General features: G+C 41.8%; 1 protein-coding gene across 2 annotated transcripts; it reads left to right on the forward strand.

Moving 5' to 3' along the window:
* The first annotated feature begins 530 nt into the window (after positions 1-530).
* On the forward strand, positions 531-6,971 carry cdk1 (cyclin dependent kinase 1). Of its 2 annotated transcripts, none has more exons than XM_071481644.1 (8): positions 531-638; positions 1,327-1,369; positions 1,588-1,744; positions 3,275-3,398; positions 3,961-4,131; positions 4,256-4,419; positions 5,434-5,575; positions 6,694-6,971. In XM_071481644.1, the coding sequence occupies exons 2-8, from the start codon at positions 1,333-1,335 to the stop codon at positions 6,808-6,810; spliced, it is 912 nt and encodes a 303-aa protein (XP_071337745.1). In that variant the 5' UTR covers positions 531-638; positions 1,327-1,332; the 3' UTR covers positions 6,811-6,971. The 2 variants fall into 2 exon arrangements, with proteins under 2 accessions (XP_071337745.1, XP_071337746.1); XM_071481645.1 differs by lacking the exon at positions 531-638 and adding an exon at positions 671-692.
* Positions 6,972-11,379: the final 4,408 nt, after the last annotated feature.

The following is an 11,379-nucleotide window of genomic DNA, read 5'->3' on the forward strand; positions in this document are numbered from 1 at the left end:
GTATACACTGTCTGGGTATTTTCTTCCATTGACCTGAAACATGTTGCTCTGCTTTTCTGTGCATATTCCAAAATGACTGGCAAATGCTGCACTGGTGAGTAAAATCTGAGCACTACACCCGACAAAACAACTATTATTCTCTTATCCATCACCTTACTTAGGCCTCATAATTGTAACTAAACTACGTAGAAAGACGAAGTGTGTTGTATATCGGCTGTCCGGACATTGTTGTGAAAGAAGTTCATTCTCTGGGACTTGGTTGTGGTACACAGGCTAACCCAGGGTTAGGGCGTCGTTTTAATAAAGATAAATGCAAACATACATGTAAGCCTGCCTGAAATTCCGATTAGTTCTACAGCTACAACCCTCCTGACAGGAAGTCTGCTCGGGAGAGGGATGCGGTGTCTGCCTGGAAGACCACACTCTGGGCAGCGAGCCGTTCGCTGCGTCGGCGCGTTCGCTCCCGCTCATCCCACGTGACTGCGTCCCCTTTCCTGATTGGCTGTTTTAAAATGCACCGCCTGCGTTCATTGGGCAGTTTTGAACCACTGCAGAATTGTGGTGAATTCAAAAGAGTGAGCATTCCAGCGGCAGTCTGTACAGAGAGAGTACACACAGCAGCGAGCCAGGACAGTCCGGTAATTATTATCATATTTTACACAGGTTGAAACAGGAGCTGAATAATCTTTCAGGTTAGTTGAAGACGTAGACAGAAAGAATCTGGACAGAAATTGGTCAGCTTCCGCTGGAACGTAGACAGTCGGTAAACTCGACGATTTAGCATTAGCTAAGCTAACGTTGGCGACCTTATCATGCTCACCTAGCATGAAGAAAACGGTAAACGTTAACGGTAACCAGTTTATATCATGGCTGTCTCACACTAACATTAGTTACCTGTTAAGTTATAGCTAATGCCACAAAACACCGAAAAAGAATAACTTTGTACTGCAGCAGTTTTTCAGGCAAGATAACTCCAACGTTAATGTGTTTCCAGTTCAGTTTGAATCACCGACTTAGTCTCTGTTTGATTAAAAAAAAAGTCTATGAAGCTCTGCTGTACATGGTTGGATCAACAGTCAACCACATAATGTGCTGAATTCAAGCTGTCGATTATGTCTCTGCGAGTTACGCCAGCCTCTCCCAGTCTTGTTACTTACAATCCCACATTTTACACTGCAAGTAAAATGGGCACCTCAACCGAATGTCATCAGTAGATATGTCCCAGTAATGACATCTGAGTGTGTAATGAAAAGGTAAGGATCAGCTGAAGCTATTGGGAAGTAATGATTGTTTTTGAAGTATAACAGTTTTGTTTTGTTTTTTCAGGCAATAATGGAAGACTACTTGAAAATAGAGAAAATTGGAGAAGGTTGGTCTGAATGTTTCCTTGACTTTATCTATTAATGTATTGTTGCTGAAATCACGGAAGGTTTGGGCTTCATGCCTGTAGAGTTACATTGACAAATTGTTCCTAACATCCTTCCATTATCATTATGGGTAATTCAATCAACAATCAACTGTTACGTTTGTTCAGTGTTTGGCTCAGTTTCATACAATCAGAATTACACTGGTAACTTGTTCTTGCAGGTACCTATGGCGTGGTGTATAAGGGCAGGCACAAGGTCACAGGGCAGGTTGTGGCCATGAAGAAGATCCGTCTGGAGAGTGAGGAGGAGGGTGTTCCCAGCACTGCTGTCAGAGAGGTCTCTCTGCTTCAAGAGCTGAAGCACCCCAACGTTGTACGGTATGCTCACTTTGTATGCAGTAGAAGGTGTTAATGCAAATTCTTTCAAGTTAAAAGATTTTAAAAGTCAGATATGATTTTCCATTCTATGAAATGCTAATGGCATCTGGAGACTCTTTTAGAGAACAGCTGCATTACATCCCAGTCAAACAGGCCCCAAAATACGTAACATCTGCAACAAGGTCAAAAAGTAGCAGATGGTCTGCCACTGTTGTTGTAGTGTCCTATGTCACTTCTGAGGTATGTCACTGTCAGTTTTTGGTATGCTGCTGCCGTTTTACTGACTTATGCGCCAATAAACTGTATGTCACTCATTGTCTACTGGAAATGCCACTTTACACAGACCAGTGCGACTGCCACTCAGAAATGACACGTGCCACTAGAACAACTGTTGCATACCATCAACCCCTTTTTCATCTGCATCTCTCCAAAATAATTTCAACATGTTGTGTACAAATCAGAAGAATACATCACCACACAGCAACATGCATTGCCATCCGGTAAAATAGCCTTGTATTAAATGCTATTTTTGTGAATTCTAAAATGAGCAGATTTTGTTGTTTGCTACTATGTCAGCGCGGTGATGATGCAACTCTCTCTAAGTGGAGTTTAGGGCTGCCCCCTAAAAGTCTAGGAGACCCTGAGTCGGTTTTCTGCAATTGCTGCAACAGAAATGATTACAGACAGCGTGGAAGAGAACGCCCAGGCGCTCAACCTGCTGGCTGAGGTGGTTGACAAGCTGCAGGGGCTCATAGTGGCCAGCAAATACCCAGAGTCGTCACCTCCACATAGGCTGAAACAGCACACTTCTCCCCCACTTTCTCGAAGGGTCTCCTCAATCTCTCCAAAAGTAGTCTGTAAATCTCCCATGTGACACCGCTCATTCTCCTCTTCTTCCTCTTGCTCCTCTATGTCTGCCAGTTCCTATGAGGATAGCTTTCTGGCATCTCAGAGTCCAAAATGAATGAACAGAGGCTGTAAAAGGACAGTGGCAGGTGTTTTTACAATTGAGTCTTGTCTTAAAATGACTTAACCACAAAACTAACTGTGATGGAAACTAGGAGTAACACAGTCATGCACAGAGTGTGTGGTGTGGGGAAGCTGAATTGACACTACAAGTGCTGGGGAGAATATGATACGTTTCTCCTATTTGTAGACAAGGTGCAATGATGAGAAAAAATCAGTAATAATGTTGAGTGGCTATAAAAACAAAAAAATATAGATAAGAAAAAGGCTGAGCAAACGAGCCGCAGGTCCCAGAACGGTTAATATGAGTGCGTCCTCTGTCTTTGCAGTCAGAAGAGAGGCTGTATAAGTAAAATTATTCTCCCAGATTTTGATTTTGACATATTCGATTGCCGGAGTGTTGCCAGATGATGTTTTAATTCGTGGAAGCCTGTTACAGTATAAGCATCCAGCCTAAAACATCACATACAGCATGTGATCAAACAAGGATTGTAAGAGTCAGTGTATGAAAGCGTGTAAATACAGCATGGACTAAGCCTGTGTGTGTGTTTGTGTATACCCCAGACTCCTTGATGTCCTGATGCAGGAGTCTCGTCTCTACCTCATCTTCGAGTTCCTGTCCATGGACCTGAAGAAGTACCTGGACTCCATCCCCTCTGGCCAGTACATGGAACCAATGCTGGTCAAGGTAATTATGTGTTAGTGATCAGTAAACTCAGTGCAGTTTATCAGATGGATCTTCAGTCTATTTATGTGGAACAGTAGTTTGACAGTTGTGTTACTGCAACATGGTGGCCTAAAACTCTCACATCAGTCATGTGCTTTGAATTTCTGGCCACGTTAATTACTTTGTGGCAGTTTGTCTCATTCCCGTCAAACTGGTTATACAGCCAAACTGACTTGAGTTAGAAATCTTATAATCCTACACATAAAATCCAGTATCAGTTGAAGTGCATGCTATATTTTGAATATTTCTGCTGCTTTATCTTAACCTTTGAATTTCTGTATTCCTACACATAAGCATACTTACGCAGTGCAGTGCAGATAAGTGGTAAACAATGTTGATATTGTAGTGGCCACCACAAATAAATCAGTGTATAGGAAACACTGCTCAGGTTTCAGTTTGGGAACCACTGCTCTTCAAATGGATCAACGTGCCATTTCTCTTGTTCTGTCAGTTCAGTTTCACAACTCTAAACACATGTCCATCTCCATGTCGACCCCCCCACACCCCACACCCCACCTTTTAGAGCTACCTTTACCAAATCTTGGAGGGTATTTATTTCTGTCACTGTCGTCGAGTCCTCCACCGGGACCTGAAACCCCAGAACCTCCTGATCGACAACAAGGGCGTCATCAAACTGGCAGACTTTGGCCTTGCTCGGGCCTTTGGTGTCCCTGTCAGGGTCTACACCCATGAGGTAAGAGTCCATTCACACACTGCTGCAACTCATGGACTAAAACTGCATGGAGACAGCAGTCAGAGGTAGAGCGTCATTAACAGTGCGTGATAACATGACACACAACCCTTTTGTGTGTTCACAGGTTGTAACTCTTTGGTACCGGGCTCCAGAGGTCCTCCTGGGTTCACCCCGATATTCAACCCCTGTCGACGTGTGGAGCACTGGAACCATCTTTGCTGAACTTGCCACCAAGAAGCCTCTGTTCCATGGAGACTCAGAGATAGACCAGCTCTTCAGGATCTTCAGGTAGACCCACCACACCACACTTACATCTGTTTAGTAAAACCCTCATCAGCTCTTGGACTCCAATGTGAATTAAAACATGTAAAGTAGTTGCTGAAGACAACTGTGAGTTATCACATTTTTTCCACACAGTGCCAGCACACCGACTTCCGTTAGAGTGATGCTGCTGCTATGATCAGAGTTGTTAGGTGTGTGTGTGTGTGTGTGTGTGTGTGTACGTACTTGTACTTGTACTTGTACTTGTACTTGTACTTGTACTTGTACTTGTACTTGTACTTGTACTTGTACTTGCTACATAGTAAGGATTACTATGTAGTATTTTACTAACAGAGTGGGGGCACTTTGGGAAAGTGAGGACATTTTGGCCAGTCCTCACTTTTTGAGACACCTTAAAATCACATTTTGAGGGTTAAGACTTGGCTTTAGAGTTATGGTTAGAATTAGGTTTAGGTTAAGGTTAGGGTCAGGCACTCAGTTGTTATGGTTAAGGTTAGGGTAAGGGGCTCACAAAGATAGAGGTGTGTGTGTCTGTGTGTGTGTGTTGCGGAAAGACTCGGTTTTCTTTTCGCCGATCATGTTAATGAGTTGGGGCACACACTGTCTGCAGGGCTGTGTCGTGTGATTTAGAGATTTGGCGTCTCGCCTATTTTTCACATGTAACACATGTCTCCCAGCAAGACAGAGAAAAGACCTGCTGATGTCATATTAATATCATATCGTAAAATTGACACCTTTCACTATAGTTGTCTATGTCTAGGCCGAATCTGAAAATGACACAGACATGGAAAAATATTTAAAAAAAACATGTAACTAACTGCAGTATTTGAGCAGCAGCAACATTCAGCCCTGCAAGCCCCTCCCTGAAAGTTCCTGAAGTATGAAGTATCATGAAGTAGTGTCACTGGGACAGGTACAGGTCCCTGGTTCCTCCAGTCAAAATGTAGGTTTAGTTCTGAGGTTCTTGTAGCTGTTCTTCTCTGCAAGACCCTCTTTGATTACTTCTGTATGTTTTTCCAGGACTCTGGGAACCCCAAACAATGACGTGTGGCCTGATGTAGAGAGCCTACCCGACTACAAAAACACCTTCCCTAAATGGAAGTCTGGGAACCTGTCATCAATGGTGAAGAACCTGGATAAGAATGGCCTGGACCTCCTGGCAGTAAGGACTACTCCGATGTCTTAATCTTCAGGCCTGCACCGTGTGTCTGTGTAGTAACAAACAGCTCAATTTTAAACATCATGTGTCTGCATAACAAATATCAGATAAAAATGATGCAGGTACTTGTTACCTTGTGAGGTTAACACTGGTTTTCCAAGGTTTCTACTCTTTAAACCAGTCAGTCAGATAAAAATCAGAGGACAGATAGACTTAGTTTAGATGGAAAAACAGAATTTATCTGTAGTGGTACACTTTCTCTTACTCTGTAACTTTAAACCTTTACGGTCCTGACATTCAAATATATTCTGGCTGTATTTGTTAATAACGTACTGTGGTTAAGTTGTTGTTAAGTTGTGTTAGAAATGGTTAGTCATGTACTCCATCAGTGTCATATTGCACCTATGTAAAGTTGGGACTTCTTCTGAGGTTAGAGTTTTTCTTTTGTCTTGTGTCTCCCTCTGACTGAGAATGACAGTCAACTAATTCAGCATCAGTATTTTAGAACGCTCGTCACTGTCACCAAAGTCATTTATCAAGTCTGTCACAGTTTCTCAGAGCCTAAGGTGATAACTTTGTCACATCTGTGCAAAACCCAAAGATGTTCAGTTTACAATGAATGAAACAAAGAAAATCATTAAATCTGCACATTTGAGACACAAACCAGCAAAATTTTTTTCCATTTTTATTTGAAATGATCGAAACATTGAATTGATCATCAAAAGTCACTGATTAGTTTCCTGTTGATAGACTAAGTGATGAACTGACTAATGCTTTCAGCTCTAGTTGGCAGCTCTTAACATTTGTTTCTGGTTGTGACAGTTGGCTCAGATAATATGAGAAGTGCACAGATTTTCATTTGTCTACTGCCAAAGCAACAGAGAAACTGAAATACAGGAATGTGAATCTAGAGTTAGTCATGTGAACTAACAGGGAGGTTGCTATTAAACGGCTACTCTTTTAAAGCCTTTCCTCCATAATGAGACAAACATGTCAGATATCGTCAGCATTTAGAGGCTCCCAGTTCTTACTGACCATCCTCACTGTGAAACAGGTTATCATCACCTAATGTTGCTGCACATTAAACTGTCTCCTCTTCCCCGTCTTCTTCTCTGTTGTAGAAAATGTTGACCTACAATCCTCCTAAGAGGATCTCGGCGCGGGAAGCCATGACTCACCCGTACTTTGATGACTTGGACAAATCCACCCTGCCCGCTGCCAACATCAACAAAATCTGAAACACATACTGACTTTACATGCAAACACATTCATACCCATTGTGAATTATCATTCTGTAAATACTTGTGTGTGAAAAATGTTGTAGACCTTTAGTAACGTTTTGTCTTTCAACAACGTATTTTCAATAAAACTGCACTTTCTGTGATTTTCAAAACTTTAACCGTTGTGCTTTATCTCATTTTTTTCCCCTCAGCATTTGTCTGAAAATATAAAGCACAACTGAGGTTGAAATGTCTCAATTTCTAAAATGGTTCAAGGCTTAAAGAGTACATGATATGTTGAAGTGTGTGAGTTTTTTATGATTGAGGACCTCATAATAGTAGATCAGGCCGTGGTACAAATGTTTACTGGATCCATTCAGCCTAGGTCCAAGGCCCAGAAAATGCAAGCTTCAAAAACATCTTCAGCTACAGGTTTATAAAAACTAAACTGATGCTAAAACATTTTGATATAATCCACAGGGATTTCCCTCCACTTTGATATCGCAGCGTGATGTTATCAGCCTGACTGATGTTGTGTTTGGGACCTAAAACCAAGATCCTGTGTCAGAGAAACCTGAGGTGGTTAATGCTGCAGTGTAAGAATAATAATTTTACATTGTCCATTATTGCAGCTCAGGGTGCAGTTAACTTTAAGTCTTCAGGACAGAATGCAGTTTAAAACCCCTTTCGCCTTCATGCTGTCTGATGTATGACAGTAGGGGTTAGGGTTTGTATTCCCTGATATAATGATCTAGACTTGATGAATGGGTCAAAAATTATTTTTGTGTCATTGTCATTATGTCATTAATCTTCTGTACTAGACTGCTGAACGTGGAAAAGTGAATTGAAGGTTTATTTCTATGAAAATTTCTACTTCTAAATATTGGTTTCAATAACAACTTTATTTTCCCATGAGCCTCAGCATTTAATCCTCTCACATACAAGTACTCCACTCTTCATCTATTCATGTTGCCTGGCTTGTAATGAATAACATGAACGTCTTCATAGCTGAAATAGTAAACTCAGAGTTAACTGAACCAGTTGATAACAGATGGATGAGAACAGCTGATCAGGATCAGTGAAGCTGGTGAATCAGATTGAACTGAACTGTTGTGATAAAGCACCAATACAGTCTGAAACTATGTCCTTACCAGTAAAAGCTCTGCATTCAAAATCTGACTTTAGAGAAAGCATGGGTGGACGACTGAATGGGCCAAAGCTTCTGTATGAAGTGACTTCATATTTCTTGTTTGAAAGTCACAGAGCTCAGTCAACAAAAAAGGATCACAAAGAACAAAACTACTAGAGAGGATGAAACATTAATGGTAAAGAGACACAAGTGAGGCAACACTTCCATAGAGAGACACAAAGCTACCACACAGAGACAGTGACAACAAACAAAGAGACAAAAAGTCAAAGATGTGCAAAGCGACCATAGACAGAGAGAGAGATAGAGAGCATAGATACCGAAGCATGAAGATTGTTTTCTTGACTGAACCTTTGCTAAGCTTCATGTCTTTTCTCTAATCTTTGTTTTTTGTTGAAATATTGACTAATTTCACCTCTTTGTGCCTCAAACAGTGACCACATGAAACCAGAGAAGCTCAGAGGAGAAATGTCTGTGGAGGAACTGCCAGCAGAGACATCTTAACAGATGATGACTCCACTGTCATTCAATTCAATTCAATTCAATTCAATTCAATTTTATTTGTATAGCACCAAATCATAATATACATTATCTCAAGGCACTTTACAGGGTAAGGTCAAGACCTTACTTACAGAGAAAAACCCAACAGTTCCCACAACGAGCAAGCGCTTGGCGACAGGGGGGAGGAAAAACTCCCTTTTAACAGGAAGAAAGGGTGGGGGGGTCTGCCTCGACCGGTTGGGTTTAGGAGGAGATAAAAAGAGGGGGTGGGGGAGGAGAGAGGAGAGAAGAGAGAGAGAGAGAGAGACCAGAACAGCTGTATATGGTGTTATCAATAATAATGACAGGTAACAGTGGTTAATAGTAAAGATGAGTGGTGGTGGATCTGGATCCTGCTGCTCCAGAGGCAGAGAGACCTGCAGAATGAGGACAGAGAGAGAGAGAGAGAGTCATCACCTCAGATCTGAACCAGAATCATTCAGCAGGTGCAGGTGGAGGCGTCTGAGTGAAAGCGGTGACTTCTGAGCGGTGCAGTCAGGTTTTGATGTCTGACAGGAAACACACTTAGTGGAGTAATGTGTTGATGTGTCGTCCACCCATGCTTTCTTTATCATCAACAGGGGGAACAAATGATGGTTTCAGGAGGGGACAGAGGAATTATGAATAAATAATAATAATAAATAAAGTTAGTTACACAACTGCAATCTCAATGCTTCTTGGATTCACAACAGAGATGAGGAGGATTCCTCAAGAAATGGAAAACTGGAAACTACAAATGATGTGACGGCATCATCTGTAGTTGTCTGGGGGTGCTGTATAGGAAGGCTGGGGGCTTTTAACCGTCTATGGCCAGAGACCTCATTTTTCATAATCCATCTATGGTCATGCTCGTGGAGCAAACACATCAGAAAACAAAATTTTTCACAACCTGACAAATCATAAAGTCCCTAGAACTAGTTTTCACTGTGCGGGTGTCTGCTAGCAGAACACCACACCTCCATGTCTGTGGGTGAGCTGAGGGCAACTGGGCTCCAGGGATACAATATCTGAGGGGGGTCCCCTGCCATAGACCTTCCTCAGATATACAGTATGTGTATTTCTAAGTACACAGACATACAGATACATCTATACATATGAGGTAAAAAAAAAAAACAAAAGGGGAAATTGCAAAAACTTATATAATGAATTAAAGTCAAAATTGAGAAACATGGTGCAACATATGCAAGCAGTGAAATCAATGTCTCTATTAGATACAACTATGATCTATGAATGGAAAACATTAGTATGAACAGGTTTGAGTTTGAGGTATTAACAGCACATGATAATTATATTTAGTCTCAGTGTGGCCCCTCACCCACAACCAGTTGGCAGTGGGAGAGCCTTCCAGGAGCAACACAAAACCCTACCAGACTGTTGGATGGTTTTACCTGTCTGTAGCTAAAAGTTATTGTTTTTATTGACTTATAATGAACATATTAAAAGATGATGTCAGGCGAGGTGGAACCAACTTCTCATTTTTATCAACATGCTTAGAAAACATTAGCGTCCTGCATAGAGCGTGCTGTGTGTTTGAAATGGGTTCACATGTAACGTTTTAGTCGCCTCTCCATCCTCACACCACCCCTCTTCTCTCCACTCAGAGCTGAGCCTGATCCTGAGACTCAGCTCTGTCTCTTATTCTGCTCCCTGACTGTTGCACCTCCACCGAGCATTTGGCACAAATTGCACTGAGTGATCATAAAAGTGGTGGACGAGCTAGAGATGACCACAACTCTCTTAAGTCTAAATGTGAGTGGTAAACACTACACAGCTGCAGCAGATGGTGCAGCAGATGGAGCCGAAGATAAAACTTTCAAAATGCAAACATCTTTTTGGTGCAGGACAAGAATCCAACACACTACAATAGTTAAAACCAAGTACCAGCAGATCATTTTCAGATCCTGACATTATGGCAGAGCAGGATGATCAGACTGTCCTGTTCAAGTACATTAAAGCCAGTGGTGGCACTGGAGTTTGCAACAGTGTAAGAGATTTAAAAAGTTCAGACCTGTTCATCCAATAGCAATAATTTGAAGATTTTTGTTTTCAGTGTGATTTTCATCTGTTTTAATTGAGGTCTCACTATCTGTCTTTCATCAGCACACTTTAATCTTCCTGCATCTTCTCTCTGACAGGTGACAGATGTCCAAAACAGTGAGGCAAGTCTGGTTGTGTCACTGTACTTTACATCTGGTGACCCACATTACTTCATTCACACAGGTCTCTTTGCCAGCACAACAGTTAATCTCACATCCAGGATGCAACAGAACACATCTCAGGATCAGCTCTGGGACCAGAAGACTGACGAGAAAACACACCGACCTAAAACACACTAACAGTGTAACATCACAGTGTGTGTCACTGTTGTCTTTAAAGTAGCTTTTATATATGCAGTGATTTGGCATAAACCAAGATTTCATTACAAAAGAGATGCATTTCTTTGCTCCATGAACAGAGCTGCCTCACAGTTATTTGTTACAGAAACCAATCAGAAATTATGCTACATGCTTCCATAGGTTTTAACCTTCTGCCATTTTCGCAGCGTAACCACAGTAACTAAATATATCCACCAGACATACATGTGTAGTTTAGCTACTGATACAGAAGTAAATGCTGTTCAACCCTGTCTGTTCTCGTCTTCCTCACACCTCCTGTCCTCTCCTCAGGTCACCTGGAGAGGATCTTTTTGCAGCCTGATCCATCCTGACAATCTTCAGCAGATGTGTCCAGAGATCCAGCGTCATTGTGTCCAAGCAGGACGTCGCATCATCAGCGTTCACCTGGCATGGGCTGTAACCCGGTCTGTGACAGTTACAAACTGATCTGGATTCAGTCTCCCCTCCCCCCTGTCCTCACCTGGAACAAGTGTTTTTTTTGTCCCAAATTATCTTTTTAGATGT

This window comes from Trachinotus anak, unplaced genomic scaffold (assembly GCF_046630095.1).
Source record: "Trachinotus anak isolate AG129_WGS33_773 ecotype Australia unplaced genomic scaffold, CSIRO_AGI_Tana_v1 ptg000007l, whole genome shotgun sequence".
Taxonomy (NCBI): domain Eukaryota; kingdom Metazoa; phylum Chordata; class Actinopteri; order Carangiformes; family Carangidae; genus Trachinotus; species Trachinotus anak.